Source organism: Diabrotica undecimpunctata, chromosome 8 (assembly GCF_040954645.1).
Source record: "Diabrotica undecimpunctata isolate CICGRU chromosome 8, icDiaUnde3, whole genome shotgun sequence".
In the NCBI taxonomy this organism is placed as follows: domain Eukaryota; kingdom Metazoa; phylum Arthropoda; class Insecta; order Coleoptera; family Chrysomelidae; genus Diabrotica; species Diabrotica undecimpunctata.
In genome coordinates this window covers 122,216,607-122,240,097 of record NC_092810.1, presented here as the reverse complement: position 1 = coordinate 122,240,097, position 23,491 = coordinate 122,216,607, and the positions used below count along the sequence as shown (strand labels likewise).

The following is a 23,491-nucleotide window of genomic DNA, read 5'->3' as shown; positions in this document are numbered from 1 at the left end:
CACCTGCCTCTGTTCTGAAATGATCGGAATGGGTGTTGTTTATTTTTACTGTGCACTTATATGTAGCAGGATTTTGCTTGCATGAGGAATAAGAGCAATGGTTCTGTAATTACTACATATAGTTAGTAATCTATATGATATATCTACGCCAGTTTTGCCTACTGCTTTTAGAATCTCCGCTGGGATGCCATCTACCCTTGTTTTTTTGTTTCTTAGTTGGTTGAGAGCCTTCTCTACTTCTACTCGTAAAATGATTAGTCCTGTCTCTTTAATTGTATGTTTATTTTGTTCTGAAGCTGGTGCTTCTTTTACTTCTCCATTATGATTTTGAATAGCTTGAAGTTGTGGCTTGAAGTAGTGAACTCTCAGGCAAAATCTCGTTTAAATAGTTCATGTTGGTATGCATATTGCTCCATACTTTGACACACGTTATTTATATGGTAGTTTTTATCTTTGATGCATATACATTTTATTTTCTTACTTAGCTCCGCTATTCCCTGAGTGTTGTTTCCTATGTTTGTGGTATGTTGTAGTATAACTCTTCTTTTTCCCACTAGCTCTAAGGTTTCTTCTAACATTCAATGTTTGTTCTTCTTGATTTAAAGTGGTGCCAATCTAAGTTCACATACCCTGATTTTCCATGTTAACTTTACGCTGTTTGCACCATGTCTTCCATATTGTTTAATCGTCAGATCCATTGATTTGGTTTTTATTACTCATGGACAGTTTTTTTTATCTGAATATTCAAATATCTACTCCATATATCCATATGTTAGTGTGTTGTGTTATGTAACAATGTTTCATGTTTAACTTAGTAAATAATCATAGCTAAACACTTCTTCACCAATATCGCATACTCTCAATATATTCAAGTTATTAAAAATTTCTTTTTTTTTTAGTTGGACAAATTTTGACACGGCCACAGCTTGCCGACAGTTAGGATTCCAAGGTGGCACATTTCATAGCTGGTACAATCGACAAATGCCTCTAAAACCACGTATCCTCTATGAAGAGCCAAAGTGTTCAGGACGAGAAAACTCGATATTTGACTGCCAATGGGACAAAAGACAAATGGGATCCGGAGTATGCGATTATCATCCAGATCTCGGGATAGAATGTATGGCTAGACATGACACGCCGTTGCCCTTTTGGAGGGGAATTCGATTCGAAAATGCTGCTAGTACTAAGAAGTTAACACTATATAATACTCTCTATGTGCCAACATCTAGTTCTAAACTTAAGTTTGTTAATATATATTACGCTGGAGCGGGAAGGGATCATAATACAACTAGTGCGTTACATGTGACTGGAGTGCCACCGATCGTAGACCATTTAGAAATATTTAATTCTGCCTATAATGGAATCAACATTACAAATCCAGATGCTCCTATAACGATAAACAACTGCAAAATACGAAATAATAGAGGATACGGTATCTTCATTAATTCTAGTTATGGTCTAGCTCAAATTGATGGTTGTACTGTAACAGAAAATGGAGGAGATGGTATAAGGTTTGTTAGAGCTGAAGAACGACCAGATGAAAGAGCGGATAGAAATGGATATAGCGATTTTTGTAAATTAGCCCTAGCGTCTAGTCAGACATTTCCAGTTCAATTGTTTGCCGAGCAAACACTCTTTCTAACCAAGGAGCTAATTTGCAATAAAGTGTTTACAACAAGATATGGCCACGTCTTGACATTAAATTTTATTCGAGCTGTTACAAATCGAAACGACAGTTCCTCAATAGAAATACTTGATGGCTCCACACTGAACAACAGAATCATACAGTCATTCTCAATAAGAAACAATACAAGACCTCAAGCAATAACTAGTACCTCTAATCAATTATATATCAAATTTAAAGCTGATCCAATGACTGAAACTTCCATTTTTATGAGAATAACATCTGGTCTTCGAAAATCTTTTGATGTGAACATCAGCAACTCCGATATATCCGAAAACGTAGGAAGAGGTATAGCTGTGGATAACTTGAGATCTCAGGTTCATATACACAAGACATCTGTTTCTAAAAATGAGCATGTAGCTGGTATACATGTAACAAGTGGTGTGGGGGATGTAAATGTGACAGAGAGTCGTGTATCTTTCAACGAAGGCGATGGAATTAACGTGACGTACACAGGTGGTAGCAGAAATATATCCAGATCTTCTATCAGTTCGAACAAGGGTTATGGTATTGCAATATGGCTAAATAATACAGCAGAAACAGAATTTATTATAGTCAATCAAACTACTGTAGTTCAATATTCTGAAATTTACAAGAATGTAGATATCGGTGTTTTACACGGTAATTACTGTGGAGATGCTCTGTTTAATTTCACAGAAAACAGCTTTAAAAACTGTCTAAATGACGCACTGGAGGTACTCTCTTGCTGGAAACCAACTAAAACTCCAACTAAATTACAAATTGGTCACAACAGATTTATGGGCAATGAGCAGATTTCGTTAAAAATATATCCTGCTATCAACTTGAAGGCAGTTGTAGAATACAACCAATTCAGACAAGGTACATTCGGAGGACTTCTAATAAAGACTAAACCTTTGGAAGAATTTAATGTTTTAGTCAATGATATAGTCGTTACACAAAATTATTTCTTAAACAATTCTGGAATATTTGTCGTGAATTTGGGACTCTCTCCATATTCAGAAAGTCAGTATTTACTCTTTACAAGGAATTTTGTTAAAAGCAACAAAATCAGCGAGCCTTTCCAGATGGAAGATGGTACTGCGTCCAATTTAAATCCAAGAAGTAGAGTTTCGGCTCCAGTTGTGGTGGGATCCAACAACATTGACATATTTCGAAATATTATAGAAAATCCAGATTCGAAGTATGAAATTGGTAGTCATTTAGAGGACCAAAGTAAAACTATAAATTGCACATATAATTGGTTGGGATTTGGAAATGATGAGCACATTTTTCATAGGATATTTCATCGTTACGATAGGTACAACTTGGCAAGAATTTCATTTATACCATTCCTTTTACACAACACTAACCCTCTCACATCCAGAGTCAACGCCAATCAATTTTACGTACCAAAATTCCTCGCTGACGGTTCTGATAAACTCGGGGGTGAAATAGAAGGTGAAGAAATAATCACAAGAGGAGAATATATGGTTGTACGGGACATTAGTATTCGACCTGGTGGAAAACTAACTATAGAACCAGGTGTTACTCTTCGATTTCCTCCATCTATCGGTATAATGGTGGGAGGCCGTTTAGAAGCCAAAGGCATAGAACCAGATAGTATCAAGTTTACTATTAAAGAAGAACTTGTCCATGCTCCAGATAACATAACATACGAAGTGGATACAGAAGCGTATGATCCAGATGCTGAGATGATCGAAATCGAACCTAAAGTGCCTATAAGACTTCTTGGGGGAAATAGTGAGACTGAAGGTCGACTACAACTTAAAATAAATAACGAGTGGGGAACTGTTTGCAACTATGGATGGACCATTGAGAATGCTGCATTGGTGTGCCAACAGCTGGGATATGTCCTAAATCCAGATGATTGGTAAGTAAAAATATTAATTAATATTTTTAAAACTATTACAGCTTTTTCTTCCACTAGTACTCTTTTCTTTGAAAATCCTACATTTATTTTTTCTTTAATTATGACGTGGATTTTAACTCTAAAAATGATGTGGATCAACTGTTTAATATTCCTAGTACAAGATATACGATACTGAAATGTTATGTTGGAGGACAAATAATTCAATTTTAAATGAGCTGAAGGTCAGAAAACGGCTCTCCAGCAAAGTCCATTTCAAAAATTTTTAATATTATGGACATGTTATGAGAGCAGACACAGAAAATATGAAAAAACTTTCTTAATATTGTTCTGAAGCTCTTTTCTTATGGCATCTTACAGCAATTGCTATATGGGAACAAGCTACAATTGAAGTTTAAAATAAATTTATTGACCTTTCAATTTCTACTCCGGAAATCGTTCTCCTTATTATTATATTCCTTATTATTAAAGGAAAGGTAGAAGGCCGAAGATCACGAGGAAGATACCCAACAAGATGGATCGACAAATTACAATTAGTTAAAACAAATGACCAGAGATAGAGATCTTTAGAGACGGATAATACACGACATCACGATGACCACTACACTCCTCCCGTAGGGTGAGGACTGAAGAGATTGATGTGTGTAGGGTAATTGATGGCCTATAGTCATCTCTTCTTTTGATGGTTAAGCACCACCAACGGAAGCTTCTCTCCAAAGCTGTAGGCGACGTCGTTCAGCGGTGGTTTCGATCGGAGAATTGGTACTCATGAAGCTTCTATGATATTTCAATCTTGAAACGCGTGCCTTCACCAGCTAAACATGGAATGACGTGGGTCACTCTCTTGCTTCTTCTTCTCGATTTTAGAAATCACTCTCCTTTTGGTTTTGGGGAAAGAAATTCCTATCGACCGGTATAAGTCATGGACTGGAGTAGGTTTCAAGTACTCGGATATTATTCCGGCCATCTGGCTTAGAGGGTGATCAACATGACGAGTATGAGCGGAGCGATTCCAAACTACAAGTAAACATTCCGCTGTAGAGAAACACAAAGCTACAGCTGACTGATGCTCTTAGCACATTTGGCTGAGCTCCTCAACTTGTTTCAGTTAACTCACGTATTATAAGGAAATATTTGCCTTTGTGTCTTTGCAATGAATTTTTTTGTCCAATTTTACCCCCAAGTATTTTGGATATGTACAGTTCTCTAGAAGTTCTCGCTATTTTATGTTTAGTTTTTTTTTAGTTTGATGGTTATTCAGACGATAGGCACAGGTTTGAGTTTTATTTGGGTTTGATCTGATTAAATTTTTCTGTAGTACTCTGAAACTTCTTTCAGCGCAGCCAACAATTTGGTTTCTACGTCTTCAAAATCTTTTCCCTCTGTAGCTACCGTCGTATCATCAGCATAAATAAAGCGCCTGGTATCAAAGTGATCTGGTAAGTCGTTAGTTTAAATATTATCGAGAAGAGTTGCAAGCACGCTTCCTTGGGGGACTCCATTTTTCTGATTTCTCCACGACTCTTCCTGGATTGTAATGTAACATATAACCGATGATTCTGCAGATGCACCTCAGCAGGCACATCCGTCTGAAGTCCTTGGTAATGTTTTACACTTTTTATAGCAATTTTTGGTCCTTGAGGGTGTAGTTTGCGGCAGTTAAGCTAATGTAAGCTACGCCCGTTATTTTATTTTTCTCGAAGCCATTCTAGATATACTGTATCAGATTTAAGATTTGTCTGCATCAAGTGGTTCCAGCTCTGAATCAAGCCTGCTCTGGTATTCGCTTCTAATATATGACGGTGGAGATTTTGTTGAGTATTGTCCGTTCAAAAATTTTGGAAGTATGGCAAAGCAAATATTTTGGAAATTGGCCAGAAATTTTTGGCTTCGGTGGCTGATTTATCTGGTTTCAAAGGTGCAACAACTCTTGATTTGCGCCACAACTTAGTTATTTTTAACACTCCTACACACGAAGTTATTATTAAATTTATAACTACCAATTTATTGTTTCTCTTCCAATTTTTTTTATTTGTTCCCTTCCAATATCATTAAGTCTGGTGCTTTACCAACTTTCAACAGCAATGGCTGGCTGGCTAGAAGTTCTTCATAGCAAAATTGACTATCTTCATTGCCCATATCAAGTTGTAACGTTGGCTTAATTAATTTGTTTTCCAGAAGTTTGTCCATTCAGTAAGAGGTGGTGAGCAATCTGATCCGGTGTAATTTTTGTTAAGTCCTGTTGTTGGTTTGTAGGATCGTTGCTAAGGTTTTTTATTCATTTCCAAGCACTTCGATTATTTTGTGCCATGTCTAATTCGCCCAGCAATTTACTCCATCTGTCGGTTCGGGGTGAGATACTGCTTTCAAGTTTCATCGAAGAACGGATCATTGTTATATGCTTGTTGGTATTGCTGCATTCTTCTTCTTCAAGTGCCATCTCCGCGGCGGAGGTCGGCAATCATCATAGCTATTCGAACTTTTTCTTCGAAACTGCATTAGCACTTTGAAATTGTTATGAAGAACTACGAAATATTCCATTCGGCAACCTCTTGGAGTATTTTTTTACAAGTTCTACAAAGTTTTTATAGTTTTCTATAGAGAGAATATTAGTACATATCATTTGTAAAAATTCTTTAATGCAAATAGCGTTACTTCTAAGTCTTACAAAACTTTTTTGTACGCCACTGAAGGTTCAAGAATAACTGAACGGTTAGTGTTATATATGTTTATTATATTAATAAACCATTACTTGGAATTTAGTGCCTATAATTTTAAAACTATACTAGATCAATTTATACAATTATATTATTAATATAAATATTATGCACATATATATTGAGTCTATTTTTAGGAATATGGAACGGAACGAAATACCCCAAGCTGGAACCACGGAAAAAGTCATCCTTTCCAATGTCCAGTGTACTGATTTCGATTTAGACATTTTAGATTGCAAATCAGAGAAAGTAGTAGATTTTGAAAATTCCTGCAGCCATGAGAACGACGTAGGGATCCGATGCTATAAAACTTCGTGGGCTGGAATAAGGTTTAGTTCTTTAGCAGATAGAACAGATTTACAGTTTCTTTCCATCGAAAAGGCTGGATTGCTAGATTATGCAACTAACTCCTTTAAACCTGCTCTTCAATTGGATTTTGCAAGGCAAAATTTTGAAAATATAAGGGTCACTAACAACGATTATCATGGTCTTGGAATAATATATTCGGATATATTTTCAGAGTCTGTAAATATAATAAAAAATTCGGAGTTTTCTAATAACAAAGGAGCAGGAATCAGCCTTAAACAACTGGGATTAAATATTTACAACAGTAAAATTGAAAATAATATAATGGGTATTGAACATAACTCAGTGCTTTCTGGTCTTCAGCAACGAGAAATCGCAGGATGGTTTATCAAAAACGATGACGAAAACTATTACAATCCATTTTTAATTCCTCAGTATTCAGATACAAATATAATTGAGTTGCAATTAGGGGAAACAAAATATTTGGTTACATCGAAAATTCACGGTGATCCCATAAATCGCTCATACAAGATAAGATGCAATCCAGGGTGGGTACTTGGAGTTCAGCTTATTAATCCCATTGAAAATAGAAGTACCGAAAACATAATAATCCATGATGGGTTAACCTCTTCAGCTAATACCCAATATTATGTTTTAAGAGGAGACTTAACTGTATTTCCCACCACTTCAAGTAGTCACGGCATTGTATTAGATTACAGCAGTGGTTCAAATGCTTTTGGAGGCACTGTTTTAATCATAAATACAGTCAAGGCACCGGTACAAAACATTTTTAAAAGAATAGTAAAAGGCCCCGTACCTACTTTAAGCGTTAGTAGAACTACTATAAGAAACAATATGTTCGGAGTACATTCTTCTTACTACAACAGGTACTTGGACGAACTTGGAAATCACTTTTTGAGAAAAGCGAATGAAACCATGAAGTTTTATAGCTGTGAAATCACGAAAAATACGTATGAAGCTGTTTTTGTTCATTCGCCCAACTGGGATCTACATAAAAGTAATCTTTCGGAAATAACTCTGATGTTCAACAAAAGTTTGATTATGGATAATGGGAAAGGAGTTTTCCAATTTTCCAGGGATATGAGATCGTCTAATAATTTGTTCCATTACGTATTTCAAGATAATACTATAGAAAGTAATAAAGGTAAGGTTCCATTTTTTTTATTGTACAGTATTTTTTCTCATATTTAGATTCCTCTCATAATTCCTGTTCTTAAATATGATGTTTCACATTTCTATATAGAGTATATAACGAGTTATGACTATTTTTATTTCGATATCGCTGTGAAATAAACACCCTGTACATAAAGCAGGAATACATAAATAATTCTTCATTTTACATAATAAGGAAAACAACATGTTCTAGTTTTCAAATTAAGTTTAACAAAAGTCATTGACGATATTAGTATACAGGGTGAACTACAACAGAAAATCACGAATTTCTTATGTTTTTAAATGCACAACCCTATATTTTATTTTTTCTAAATATTGCTTTTATGATACTCTTTCAGTTTTATACAGCATTTCCTATAAATAAATCATTACTTTCCGAGATATTTTTGATTTTCTTCAAACTTCGGGAATACCTTCAATTTTTGTAAGTAGAAATAACTCAGTCTTTAAAATTATTTTAATTCAATAAATAACTAATACAAAATATAAACTAACAAGATGCAATGAATGTAACAATTAATGTGATATTAAGGAAATAAGCCTAAAGTAAATGTTTAAATTGTCCACCTCCAACGATTATGCAAGATTGTAACCGATATTCAAATTTCTTATAATATGACATTGTTGGAGGCTTCTGGTACGAAAGGTTTTTATTATAGCCTGACATGAAAAAATCAATTTTTGACAATTCCAGTGAGCGCGGTGACCAAACCGTTGATCCACTTGTGCCTGTCTACCTCGTAGGAAAGATATTATTTAAAATATTGTTAATAAAAGCAGTGGAGAACTGGAGCACCGTCGTGTAAAAACCATATTTTTTGTCGAATATTAAAAGGAATGTTTTGCTGTAGTAATGGCAAATAACTAGCCAGAAAATCCACCATTGGCAAAGAGACAATGACAAAAAGATAATCTGCGATGATAATCATCAACTGTCAGTTTTTGATGTAACTCTTTACGATAGGGATGCATTTTATGTTTACAGAGAATTTTTGCCGCTGAAGTTTGACTAATGTCATGTTGACGTAAAATTTCACGAATGCTGATATAGAGATATTCAGTAGGAGCTAACAGCTAACAGTACATCATATTCCCTGTCTTCACTTATATAACAGTTTTGGTTCTCTCCATCTTCCCAGTGCCAAGAAAACGATTCATTAATTTTTCAAAAGTTTTTATGTTTGGTTTTGGCTTAGTCTTATGGCTTGTTGTCATTCTCAAGCATACTCTTAGGAACGTCAGGAACGAGAAGTCCCAGCTTGACAGCAATCTCTTGATGGAGTATCTTTCCAACACGTTACCGGCAGCCACCGGTAACATGTTGGATGGTTTCTTGGACTTGACATTCATATCGGCACATCGGGAAATTGTCGTTTTGGACCTAAGGGTCTTTGACAATATATTTCAGGTAGTTTTTGGTTGGAATAACCTGATCCTGAATGGCGAGCAAAAAACCTTCTGTTTCAGGTAACATCTTTCCTAATTTCAACCAATAGATCGACGCCGTATTGTCGACATAGTCTTGGCTGACTTCATTGGGATGTCGCCCATGTAGAGATTTACCATGTAGAGATAATTTGTATATATTTATGTGCGCAATTTTTCCTCCTTAGAGAGACGGTTTAAGCGCAATTCTTATGTTGTATAATCTACTGCACAAATCACTCGATGTAATGTAGATGTTTTAGCCTGAATCTGAAAATAAGTTCGTAAATTAGCAATATGTTTTTGTAATTGCTTACTTAAGTTCTCTTCACCCTAAATACCGTGGTCATGTCGTTCTTTCAGCACTACAAGGATGATGTTTTTGTGCTTTCCTGAGTTGCGTTCATACTTTTCGCTGAAGATTTTCCATATTCGCTTAGGTCCACTTAAGAATACCAAATGAATAGCTAAGTGCGGAACATGCATAGGTGTTTAATATCTTAAACAAATTTTTACTGTTAAGGTGTGAACGAAGCAGTTGTTTTACCCTTCGCATAAATTCTGTAGTTATCTTTTGCTATCTCTGTAGTTTGTATTTGCTTATGGTCAATTTTCCATGCTACTCCGAGGTATTTATGCTTATCAGTTTCACCGATGGTCGCGATGTTTTGGCTTTTACATATCGAATCCTCCCGGCTGAAATTTCCTCTGACTCCATAAAAGCTTAGCGCATCCACAGTTTTAGTTGATACGTCGGGCTACACAGGATGTGACCAATTTGTACAAAGTTGGAAGACAAGTAATTGGGCGGTATTTGGCTGGATCTGGTTGGAGTTATCTAGAGATCTATGATTTCTTTTGGATTCAAGTCAGTGTTGCGATGAATGTTGAGAAACACCAAACCATTTAGTCTCTCCTAGATCATCCTGGATCTGAGATTGGTCTTCACACGTCTTAGAGTTGAGAATGATCGTCCCTCAGTGCAAGTCGTCAGGATTTGAAATTGATTATTGCCTTATCTTAATAAAAGACGCACTGAATCCCAATCCTCACTCGCTGTCCCGAGATGCAAGTCTCTTTACGGACTGTTGGTTTTGAGATTAGGAAAATAAAAGTAGCTTGCCTGCCCAGGCAGAATTGTGGGATGAGGGTAGGGTAGCAATCCTGTTAGTTTCCCTACGCCTGAACCGAATTACAATTATAATTACTGTTTTGTTTAAAATGTGGAAAACATATTGTTGCATAAATTAATAATTCAAATTAAGCATTCTGTGTAATTTAAAATAATTACACGAAATGATCATTTATAGCAGTGATGTTCATTTGCTGATGTCGGGACAATTGTAAAACTGTAAGAAGAAATTATTTACAAACTACATACAATAGGGGGTCTGAAGCCCCGTAGACCTTCCTCTGTATCCGCGCCTGGCTGTTAATATATTCTGGATACAAGTAGGCAATTGGTTGAACTTTCTCCTAATACTCATATCATAATAATTTCTGTTAATTTTTCTACAGAAAAATTCAAAGCTACACAGACCGATTAAAAAGATAGTAATATGAAAACTGTCATTTTTTCAAAGCCTACTGTTATACCGTTGTTAACTGATACAAGTGGCCTTTTACTTATAAATAATTGCTCATCAGAATGGGCAAAATCGAATGTTTTACCAAAAACTTCTTGGCTTAGAATACTGTTGTTATGACATTAATCTAAAAAGTGCTACATTTATTGCATATTGTTTTGGTTTATGTTTTGTATTTTATGATTATTATAGTTATTTTTTGGATAAGAAGTTTTTTATATTATTACACAAGACTAAGTTATTTCTAAGTACTTGCAAAAATTGAAGATATTCCCGAAATTTAAAGAAAACTAAAAATATCTTGGAAACTAATGAGTTTAGGTATAGAAAATGCTTTATAAAAATGAAAGGGTATCATAAATGCAATATTGTGAAAAAATAAAATATAGGGTTGTACATTTAAAAAATATGAGAAAATCATTTTTCAAAATCAAAATTTTCTCTTGAAGTTCACCCTGTATACGAATGTTTGCAATGATTCTTTGTTCATTTTTATTTGAAAACTAGAATATATTGTCTACCTTATGTAATGAGTACTTATTTATTTATTCCTTCTTTATATACAGTGTGTTTATTTCATAGCGATTTCGATGGTCGTAACTCATTAAGTACCCTGTATAGTAGTATCAAATTCCACATTGTAAGAACATATTGTTGATTATGAGAAGAATTATAATTATAAGAAAATATACAGGGTGTCCTATTAAAAAAAATGTGTTTGCCTTATCACGTAGTTATTAATCACCCTGTAGATATTATGGCCTACATGTTTTCTAAATAACTTTTTTGGATATTTTGTACCATAATGAAATTATCGAGCAATGTCGCATTCAAAATATACGTCCTTGTTGAACACCTCGCTGAATTTTCATTTCCTCTATTTTTCCGTTGTTGATTTTAACAGAAGCTGATTAATTCTATCTTCTCGCTATCTTGCAGGACCGTTTTGTTGTGTTGAACTTTGTCAAAAGCCTTTCGATAATTTCAATAATGCAAGTATTGCTCGCAGACCTTTCATAGAATCAAATTTTATTTGCTGATACTTGTCTTCGCAGGTTTTGTATAATATCCGATGTATGATTTTTAAAAAAGTTTTAACAAGTGACTCCTGACGTTTATTGTTATGTAATCTCTGCATCGTAGAAGCTACCTACGCCTAATTTGTACACGGTACTCAAAGAAGAAGAATCACTGCATTTTTTGGCCCGCTTGCTTTTTGGCAGTGATATAAATTCTTATCTCAACCATTCTCGGGCATTTTTACAGTGTTATATATCTTATTGAACATATTAACTAATTCTCATCGAAGAGTTTGATGATCTCTGACTGAACTTCATCTGGACCACAAGCTTTTTCATCTTTAAGAGATATTATTTCTGCTTCCACTTCCTTTAAAAGTATGTATAGAAATGTTATGGTCTTTGTTATTTGTTGTTCAGATATTAGATCTGAGAACAGTTCTTTTATGTAATTTTTTCATGTTAATGTACGTTTTTACTGGAGCGTCTGTTGTGATTATCGCTGAGCGATGATCGCGGTGTACCGCTTGTGTGTTACGGCACCGTTTTGACTAAAGCGTCTATCGCTGGAGCCGCTAGCGTCGATCGTTGGCGACTAGTCCGAGAGCAGACACAGTTGCAAACGCTGAGCGACTATAGTGGCTTGTGTATGTGATTTTGAGAGTTTTTTATTTGAGAGATTTCTTCTGGAGACACTGGATATGGAATACAGTTTGTAAACGTCTTTTTCATATCCTTTTTTACTAAACTTAACACAAAATTAAACTTAAGTTCATTCTAATGGAAGAACTGTGGAAACTTAACATCATCTCCTAATAAATGGTTGTTTATCATAATTTTGAAGTATATTTCTTCTTGTCTTCTTTTAAATATTACATGTTTTTCTAATCTTGGAACACTTAATATTTCTTCGTCCTCTTTTTTTTCTGCTAGCAGGTATTTTAACAATAATTGTTTTCTTTTTCATACGCTCATCGCTGCAATAAAACCACTTATTCGCTAGACGACAGACAACTCGCTAAACAAATCACAACAAAACGTACTGTTGTGGATTTATTAAAAGGTTCAATATTTATAACACTTACGGATTTAATTTATTTCTTTATTTATATTAACTTATCTGACAATAATTTATTATATCCGTACGTTACAAATTCGCGAGCGCGGGGTCTTGAGAATTAACTAACCGTTTTCAAAATAAAAGTTCCCTCATATTTATACGAAAACAGCTGCTCTAGAATCCCATGGATTTTGACCTCAATTGACCTGGTTTCGCCTCGAATGGACAGGCCTAATTCCGGAAGATTCGAATGGAACCAGTTTTTTTATTACTTGGAGTTTATGCCAGCTATTCGAAAGGTCTCGTATATTCTAAAACAGAACAGCATTAGTCATAATATAATACGGTTATTTTAGGCCAGGATAATTATCGTAACATTGCCCCCCTCTTAAAAGATGGTTCCTCCTGGAACCTTGTCGGGACTGGAACCGGAACTGTATGCTGGTATCGGCAACTGGACCCTCTTTTACAACTTCCAGTTGTATAAAAATGACAAGGGACGGTTTTCTCTCCGCACCAGTAACTATGCGGATTGCAACAGACTAACACCTGGACTTCGGTGTCTTTAAAGATCTCCTCCACCATACTTCGGATGACCCTCCAATCTAATTGGCGGCACTCCAACTTTGGCATGGCTAACTTTTGCACGTCGGACTCTAGTACGTGCTCTCTCAATTGAAGTAAGGCTTCCCACACATCTCGGTAGGTAGGTTGGTCACGGGCAGTGTCTTTTGTTACCAGGTAGAAAAGGTAACGTGATGCATCTTGGAGTTTCAAGGTCTTACCGGGAGCTGGCACCTGGCATTGAAGTTCTGCAACTCGACCAAACTTCCTTCGAAAGACGGATGCCAACCCTGGTGCGTCTTTGATACTGGCCGGGATGGTAAGGGTCAGCGAGTAGTCATCGGGGAGCGCGAGTAGATCTTGCTTTTCTTCAGTGGTAACACCATGTCTCGCTTTACCGGTACCTCCATAGGCACCCATGAATTCCTCAAACGTGAGGTCAGACACATCGTGGACTTGGTTTACTTCCACTTCTTCATCTACGTCGTGGTCACCTTCGAAAGACGCCAACCGGTTATGGTGTACTATCATCGGCTTTCCCCTCGGAATCTTGCTTATTCGGTAGATGACATCGTTGATCTTCTCCATAATTAGGTATGGGCCTTCCCAAAACTGCTGCAATTTGGGAGCACAACCTTTTCGCTTCTTGGGATTATAGAGCCATACTTTGTCGTTCTTCTTAAAGCAACCCTTTTCGGCTTGTGTATCGTACCGTTTCTTCATTCGGTCGCTAGCGATCTGAAGGTGGGAACGGACCAACTCATGTACATCGTCCATTCTTCTTCGTAATTCGATCACATAATCTTCACCTGCTACATCTTCTCCAGGTCGACATCCAAACTCGAGATCACAAGGTAGTCGCATTTCGCGTCCGAATAGGACTTTGGCTGGTGTCTGGCCTGTTGATTCGTTCACAGCAGATCTGTAGGCCATTGTGAAGAACGGAAGATATTGGTCCCAGTCTCGCTGATGATCGGACACCATCTTTGTCAAATACTTGCCGACTGTCCTATTCATCCGCTCTACCATACCATCAGATTGCGGATGATATGCTGTAGTTCTTGTTTTCTTCATGCCTAGTCTATCACATATTCCTTGGAATAGATCGCTTTCGAAGTTCCTGCCTTGGTCACTATGTATCTCCAAAGGCACTCCAAATCGGCTGATATATTCTTGGATCAACTTATCTGCAACGGTGGCGGCCTTCTGGTCGGGAAGTGCGTAAATCTCGACCCACTTAGTAAAGTAATCCATTACTACCAACATGTACTTGCCTCCATTTTCACTTTCTGGAAATGGCCCAGCGATGTCCAAAGCTATTCTTTCAAACGGGCTTCCAACATTATATTGTCTCATAGGAGCTCTCCTTTTTCGGTGAGGCCCGTTACTCGTAGCACAAATAGTACATTTCTTACACCAGTCTTTTACGTCGTCGGAACTGTTCATCCAATAAAACCGTTCCCGAATTCGCTGAAGGGTTTTCCTTACACCAAAATGCCCTCCCGATGGACTGTCGTGTAACTGACGAAGTACTTCGGCTATTCTGCTCTTTGGGATCACCAACTGTCTTCTCTTCTCTGAACCGTCATCATTTTCCAGGACTCGTTTAAGCAAGCCATCTTCGATGATAAATGAGTCCCACTGGGCCCAATACGTCTTAACTACTGAGCATAGGTTTGATATTTCCTGCCAAGGTGGTCGACGGCTTTCCTCTTTCCATTTTCGGATTTTCTGTATAACTGGATCTCTCTCTTGTTCTTCCCTTATCTTAGTAGGCGTCCAGTCGTCGTTGACAATCGTCGTTCTTAGCACTGCTGCTTCCTTGGATTCCGTTTTGTTGCAGTGGGAACACTCTGCTGGGCATGGCCTTCTGGAAAGAGAATCAGCGTTTCTGTGGCTAACTCCGGCCCGGTGCTCAATCTTAAAATCGTATTCTTGGAGTCGTTCGATCCACCTGGCTATCTGACCCTCTGGATTCTTAAACTGCATCAACCACTTAAGGGCGGCATGGTCGGTTCGGATTAGAAACTTTCTGCCATAGAGATATTGATAGAAGTGCTCTACTGATTTCACTACTGCCAGAAGTTCTCTTCTCGTGACGCAATAATTCCGTTCTGGTTTTGAAAGAACTTTACTAAAATATCCGAGGACTCGTTCCTGTCCTCCTTGAATCTGAGACAGCACTCCTCCAATTCCCACATTACTTGCATCCGTATCTAAGATGAACTCTCCTTCTGGCAGTGGATACCCCAAAATTGGTGCTGTTATTAAATGCTTTTTCAACGTTTCAAAGGCATTTTGGCAGTCTATATCCCAGCGGTATTCTCTTGATTCCTCTGTAAGTCGCGTTAATGGCTTAGCGATATCTGCAAACTTCTTAATAAACCTCCGGTAGTAAGTACATAGTCCAAGAAAACTTCTCACTTGATGTTTGTCAGTTGGTTTTGGCCATTCCTTAATGGAATCGATTTTTCCCTTATCCACGGCCACTCCTTCTTTACTGACTATATGACCCAGATAATTGACTTTACCTTGAAATAGCTGGCACTTCTTGGGGTTTAGCATCAATTGGGCAGCTTTAAGTCGATTAAAAACGTTTTCTAAATTCCTCAAATGATCTTCGAATGTCTCCCCCAAGACGATTATGTCATCTAAATAAACCAGGCATGTTTTCCAAGATAACCCTCTCAACACATTTTCCATAAGCCTCTCAAATGTCGCAGGAGCATTACAAAGTCCAAATGGCATAACGTTGAATTGCCACAATCCAGATCCTGTGGTGAAGGCTGTCTTTTCTTTATCGACTGGGTCCATTTCTACCTGCCAGTATCCAGACTTCAAATCTAAAGTAGAAAACAATTTACTTCCAGCCAATGTGTCCAATGTGTCATCGATCCGAGGCAGAGGATAACTATCTTTCTTGGTAACGTTGTTCAGCAAACGGTAATCCACACAGAACCTCGTCGTTCCGTCTTTCTTCTTAACCAGGACCACCGGAGAGACCCATGGACTCGTAGAAGGTTCTATCACCCCGTCTTTCTTCATTTCCTGAACAATCGTTTCAGCTTCCTCTCTCTTCGCCTGTGGTAATCGTCGAGCTGTTTGACGAATTGGCTTAGCATTACCAGTATCAATTTTATGCTTAACAACGGTAGTTCTTCCCGTCTTTCCTCCTTTCGGTACGAAAATATCACGATACTGCCGAAGAAATTCCCTTAATTTCCTTTTCTCCATCTGATTTAGAGACTGTCCTGCAACTGCAACCATTTGGTCGAATTTGTCGTTGGAATTATCAGATGTTGTCGCCTGACGGATTATGGATGTCACAGGTACACAAGTTCCTACTTTTGTCTCTTTCTTTATGGTCACTGGGTAGTCGTTGACATTGATAAGTCTCACAGGAATTTCCTTAGCCGAAGTCACCAATTCTTTTCCAATTATGATTCCACGGCCAACCTCATCGTCGTGGTTCCAAGGCTTCATCATAACAGGTCTCCCTTCGTCCACCATTCCCTGTAGCCGCGCTACTATGATCATTTCGCTTCTCGCAGGCACGACTGTATCTTCTGTAATGGCTGCTTGCACAGTGTTGTCATTATGTGGATGGAGAAATACCTCCTCGTTGCCAACTTTGATTACCTTATTCTTAAAATCCAATTGGAATCCATGCATATTCATTACGTCCATTCCTAATATAACATCCTCTTCGATGTCAGCAACTATAACAGTATGGACGAACTTTTCTGCTCCAATTCCCAATTGTACCTGGATTTCTCCATGAATGTTAGCATTTTCACCTGTAGCGGTCCGAAGTCGCAACCTCGTTGGTAACAGTTTCTTTCGGCTGTTTATAACTGTCGGGCGTATAATGGTTCTGGTCGCTCCGGTATCCACCAACAACGTATGCTTTTTACCATTTATGTCTCCATCGACATATACACTATCTTCACGACATTTCAAAGAAGCTATTAGTATGAGAGGGTCTTTGGAAAAGTTCTGGGTCGAAGCTGCCCCCCTAAGGCTGACCCGTTCTAGTTTTCCTGATGGTGAGTTTCTTGATTTGCGTCGTACCTAGGGTGCTTACAGGAGCTTCGTACGTGTCCTATTTCGCCACAATTCCAGCATCTGATGGTCTTCGTTTTCTTGTATGTCATGCTTTTTATCATATTAACGAGCTGGTCAAGTTTATCTTCATCTCCTTCCTCTTTTACAGTTCTAACTTTACTGTACCCGCCAGAGGCCTGCGTAGCTGAGTCGTATTCGAGGGCGGCGGATAAGACATCAACCAGCGTTTTGTGACGAGCTAATCGCAGTGTTCTCTGCATATCATGATCACGAAGACCATCAATAAACGTTTGAACGGCCAATTTTTCCATCATGTCTTCGGGAGCTGTTGGATAAGCATATCGTACTAATCTAGCAATATCTACCTCATATTCTTGAAGAGCCTCATCTTTCTTCTGTCTACGATTTTTAAGCTGCGACTGATATACATGCTCCAAATGTTCGTGGCCATATCGCATATTTAACCTCTTCTTCAGTTGTTCGAAATCATCGGTCTCCTCTACGGCTATGGTCTGAAGCACATCTAAGGCATCTCCTCGAAGAGCGATAGTCAGGTTTACAGCCTTTTCTTTTTCAGACCATCCATTCGCTCTTGCGGCTGATTCGAACTGTTTCATGTAGTTGTTCCATGATGATTTTCCGTCGAAAGTTGGGACTTTAACATGAATAGAACCTCCACTTCCTTCAAATTTCGGCCGTGTCTCCAACTTACATTTCGTCTCGTCTTCTTTTATCTCCACTGTAATTGGATTGTTTCCTCTCTCTGCTGTCCCTGTTTCCTCCATCTTCCTTTCCATCTCTTTAATCTTTTCTTCGAAGGCCGACATATCGGCAGCAACTTGGTTTTTTAGCGAAGACATTCTATCGTCGAGGGCAGACATCTCAGAAGTTACTTTAGAGATGTTAGCAGAAACTTTACTTTCCAGAGACGAAATCTCGTTAGAAACTTTGTTTTCTAATGATGCGATGTCACCAGAAACTTTCGAAATATCGCCAGAAACTTTGTTCTCCAATGATGCGATGTCGCCGGAAACTTTGGCTACATCAGAGGAAACTTTCGAAATCGACGAGAGGACAGCATCTTCAAATATATAAGTCTCTGGATCTAGTCCTTCTTCTAGCAAAGCGTTCTTTAGTCGTTGGACTAACTCAGCCTTTTTTCCGGTAGAAGCTAATTCTCTGTCTTCAAGATGTCTTCTTAAATTAGTCACTGTCAGCTCATAAATCGTAGCCATTTTCACAATTTATTTTATATTCACTTGTATTATTATTATAAGTCTAATTTATGTTCGATCTCACTCTGACACCATTTGTTGTGGATTTATTAAAAGGTTCAATATTTATAACACTTACGGATTTAATTTATTTCTTTATTTATATTAACTTATCTGACAATAATTTATTATATCCGTACGTTACAAATTCGCGAGCGCGGGGTCTTGAGAATTAACTAACCGTTTTCAAAATAAAAGTTCCCTCATATTTATACGAAAACAGCTGCTCTAGAATCCCATGGATTTTGACCTCAATTGACCTGGTTTCGCCTCGAATGGACAGGCCTAATTCCGGAAGATTCGAATGGAACCAGTTTTTTTATTACTTGGAGTTTATGCCAGCTATTCGAAAGGTCTCGTATATTCTAAAACAGAACAGCATTAGTCATAATATAATACGGTTATTTTAGGCCAGGATAATTATCGTAACAGTACCTTTAATTTGACTTGTTCGATATGTACGATTATGTTTCTGATCATTTTTGATTTTTCCTATTGATTTCTTCTTGAATTTTCCTATTTTTTTTTATCGTCTTGCAAACAGCAAATATGTCTTATTTTGTTTATGATATTTGCTTGCTACTGGCTCTCTAGTTTGCACAAATTTTAATATAAATCTCTTCTATTTAAATATTTTTCTTTTCCAGCTGGAGGTTTCGACGTAGCACTTCCTTACGTATGGCAGTATAACGAAAACTTCACTCACTCTGTTTTTATGGACAACAACACGTGGATCAACAATAACAATTTTGAAATAGTAGTCGACGGTCACTTCGCTGTAGTGAATATAACCAACAACGTTTTTAAAGAAAATTACTGTAAAACAGGCTTGTTTGCCTTGAGAGGGATGGAGAAAAAATTAAAAATTGTTGGTAACAAGTTCCTTAATAACAATGGAGAATACGTTATGGAGTTCAGCTCTAACAGTCAATCTGAAATAATTGGTAACGTTCCTGCTGTTTTTATGTACAACGAGTTGAGAAGTAATAAACGCGTGATGAGAGGCAGAAGTGGGGTTTTACAAGTCAACCACGAGCCTACTTGTGTCGTAGGCTTTAGAGGAATTCAGAAAGTTAGAATCAATAGAAATTTGTTTGCTGATAATTTCTTAGAGTACCAATTATTGGCTGGAATAAAAACTGCTAAGATAAACCACTATCTTGATGTAAAGGAAAACTGGTGGGGCACTAGGGATGACAGTGATATTAAAGAAAAAATTTTCGATTTTGATGACTGGAATGATCACGCCATTGCTGAGTACAAACCTTATCTTCTAGAAGATAATTTCCAGGCTAGCTATTCAGTAAGCTTCAGTTCGAATAACTCTATTAATTTAGATGCATTGGGTGGAAGACTATACGAAGACTTAAAACTGACAAATAGAGGGCGCCCTTATGTCATTAAATCTGATATAACTGTAATGCCCAACGTGACTTTGACCATTTACCCGGGTGTTGTTTTGGAGTTTGCCCCTAATGTGGGTATTCTAGTTCTGGGAATACTTAACGCACGAGGGTATTTAGGATCAGAAATTATAATGAGGCCTTTAACTGGGATTGGAAACTTGGAACTAAGAAACGATGGTGCAATTAATGCAAGAAATAAAAGACAGATTGAGAGCTTGTATGGTCAAGATTCTATAAGGTAATTTTTGAATTATTATTACTGAAATATTGATTGCTATATTTGACAGATACTAAATGGTTTCTTAATACTAACATTGATTCATTTTTTCAGAGTTAACTAATTTGATCGTATTCCATTCATTAAATCCTATCACGTAACTCCTCGTACATCCCTATATGTTAAACCGTTTAGGTGCTTTAACTTTAAGGCCTTTATTTGACGCCACCATCTTGGATATGTCAACGTATTCTACTCTTTAAATCCTATCCTGAAATATGCCGCATGCCCCTGTAAGTTAAGCTGTTTATGAACATTTTTTAAACTATATCCTGTATATCTGAACAACGGTGCCTTTAAAAAATAAAATTTCACCAGATCTACTGAAATCTTCACGTCAGCTTATATCCTTTACACGAGACTGTCGCCAAATTTCCCCAGACTGTTATTCATTATTTAAGATTTATTCATTGATTTTTATTTCGCGTATGGCTACATGCAACATTAATATAATATGGTATAATAGGTATAATATAATAAAAAATAATAACATAAATATCGATATTGAGGTTCGAAATCCATTCTAACGCAATCGAGGATGCCTACAGGAAGTCGGAACATTCACTGTATGTGCTCGTAAGGGACATTTATCATAGATGTGCTGGATCATCTGTCTAAAGGCGCCGCAGTCACACTCCGGTGATGTCGTTCTTCCTTATTTGTGGAGAGAATCTGGACCAGTGCGCATTCGATTTAATGCGGATCATTGCAGGTATAGTCTTCAAATCAGGTCTGTAGTTGGTCATTTGTCTATTGGTTTCGACCGAGACTCTACTGTTTTATAGAGTCATAGGTATGGATTTTAGTCCAATACACCGCAGCTGTGGGAATTCTTCTTGGATTGGTCATTCTGGTTTGGCTTTAATCTTTCTATTTTATATTGCATAGCACTGGTAGTCAGTGGGTGGATGTCGACTTAATAGCACTAGAAATAACCCTCATTCTATTATCCAATTGTCTATTAATAAGTTTGGTGTGACAGATATTTGTCCAAACTGGAGCGCAGTATTCAGCCAAAGAGACTAGTAAGGCAAAAGATGAAGTGTATCATGTTGTTGCAAGTAGTACCGCTGAGTTTTTGGATATAGCGAGTTCTGATTTTGGCAGCGGTACTTTCTAGGTGTTTTTGATCAAATTTTATGCTTAATTTTTTAGATACTTTTTAGGTATAAGGTTGGTATCAGCGAATTGCATGGTTATGTTTTCCTTTGCCATTTTGTTATTAAGACGAAAAGTCGTCTTTTCAATTTTGTTGGGATTCAGTCTCCATTTCTTGAAATAATTGTATAATAACGTTATTAAGGACTTCTTCTGTATTAGAGGGAGGCTTGTTTCTGGTGGTCATCCCCATAGCAAAATTGTTTGACCCTGTCTGCGACATCAGATATATAAAAGTTGAAGAGGAGAGTAGCCACTACTAAGCTTTGTGGAAGCCCATTATTGATAAGTTTTGGTTTTTTTTGTCTCTTCGTGGAGAGTTACTTGGAGATTTCTGTTAATCTGCATATTTTGTATTAAGCGTACCATTGTCCTGCAAGGAATCATTCTTAAGAGCTTATATATTACTACTTATTTCCTAAAAGTGTCATAGGCTGACGTTAGGTCCAGGAATACAGCACTTATAATCAGTTTCTGTTGAAAACCAACCTCTACATAGGATGTTAATACCAATACTTGGTCACAGCAGCTACAGCCAGAACTAAAGCGCGCCTATTCTATTCGTAAATTTTCGGTAATAATACCACCAAGTCTGTTATGAACGAATTGTTTACGAAGTTTGTATGTGCAGCTAAGGAGTGCTATCTGGATAATACTGAAAAACACGAGTGTTCTCTTGATTCACGAATGATTTGAGTTCACGTTTAATATCCAAGATATGTGGTTTGTCTCTCGGGGCTCTTGACATTATGACAATGTTATTTACAATTTTGTCAGGTGTTATAGTTGGATTTTTCTGTGCTGGCGCTGTGGCACTACCGAGTTTGTCTAGCAGGTTCCATGCCTTCATACTTAATTGAGTGAAATTCATTCGTCCAGTAGCTTCGGTCCAACGTTGTCTTCTGGCGGCATCTAACTTATCGAAAAGTATGTTCACATTATTGATTCCATCTTGGAATATATTCTCTGTTAACCCCCCTAGGAGTATGCTTTGTAGCTTTAGTAATTGTAGCTTTTTTAGAACGGTGGTAGTATTTAGGTAGTGGTGCCATAAACCGGATACATTTATCCAAGTCTCTTATGGATTATTCCTAGTAAGATCTTTGAAAATTCCATCTAGGTCGTGTCAAGGACCATACTAGGGCTATAGTTACACCAATCTCTAAGATGATAGGTCTAGGCTGTGTGGGAAGTTTGTAGGAACCTTTCTTTCTGTAGGCAATGGTTTTCCTTATTGTAATATCTGCTCTAGGTGGCTGAATAAAATCTGCATCTTTCCTTGCCATCAAATTATTCTCGCCATCCCATTACGCAAGCGTTTCTCTATGTTCGTTAATCTGGGCATAACGTCACGTCTCGTGATGGCTAATAAAGTCTCCGGCATATATCGTTGGGTGTAATCGGCTAGTTTTAATTTGATGTATTGTTTTTGTAGACCTTTATGTCTTATATTGTCTAATTTTATGTCTACGATATAGTTGCGGACAATATATTGCATTTTAATATCGTTTTGGACGTACGTAGCGGTGCCATGCACGTGATCGTAGATTGCACCTATTTACTAAAAACCATGCATGCGTCCTCTTTTCTGCAGGAGTACCACATCGACGTTTTTCTCTAGAAGAAACTTTGAAAAGTTTTCGGATTTGGATTGACTAATTCCCTTAATATTTAACTGGCAGATCCGGACTGATGATCTCAATCTTCTATGCGGTTGGCTCCTAGATGAGTCGTTTATTTGACCGCTTCGTTACATGTGTTAGTAATCAGGAGATTCTAAGGGATAGTCAGTTAGCCAAGTTTGTATGCTATTTAGCCGTGATATAATCACCTTGTTCAGGATGTACCACGTGAAGGCAAGTCTATTTTACTGCGAATGATTTGAATTACTACAGTCCTTTTATTCA

The 23,491-nt window shown here is 37.4% G+C and overlaps 1 protein-coding gene across 2 annotated transcripts in view; it reads left to right on the top strand.

Moving 5' to 3' along the window:
- Nucleotides 1–23,491, top strand: part of bark (C-type lectin domain-containing protein bark beetle) — a 135,510-nt gene that overhangs the window by 69,363 nt on the left and 42,656 nt on the right. For both annotated transcript variants that reach the window (XM_072540876.1, XM_072540875.1), the window contains exons 3-5: nt 900–3,536; nt 6,388–7,721; nt 19,391–20,387. In XM_072540876.1, the coding sequence (XP_072396977.1) occupies nt 900–3,536; nt 6,388–7,721; nt 19,391–20,387 (4,968 nt within the window). The remainder of the gene's footprint in view (nt 1–899; nt 3,537–6,387; nt 7,722–19,390; nt 20,388–23,491) is intronic.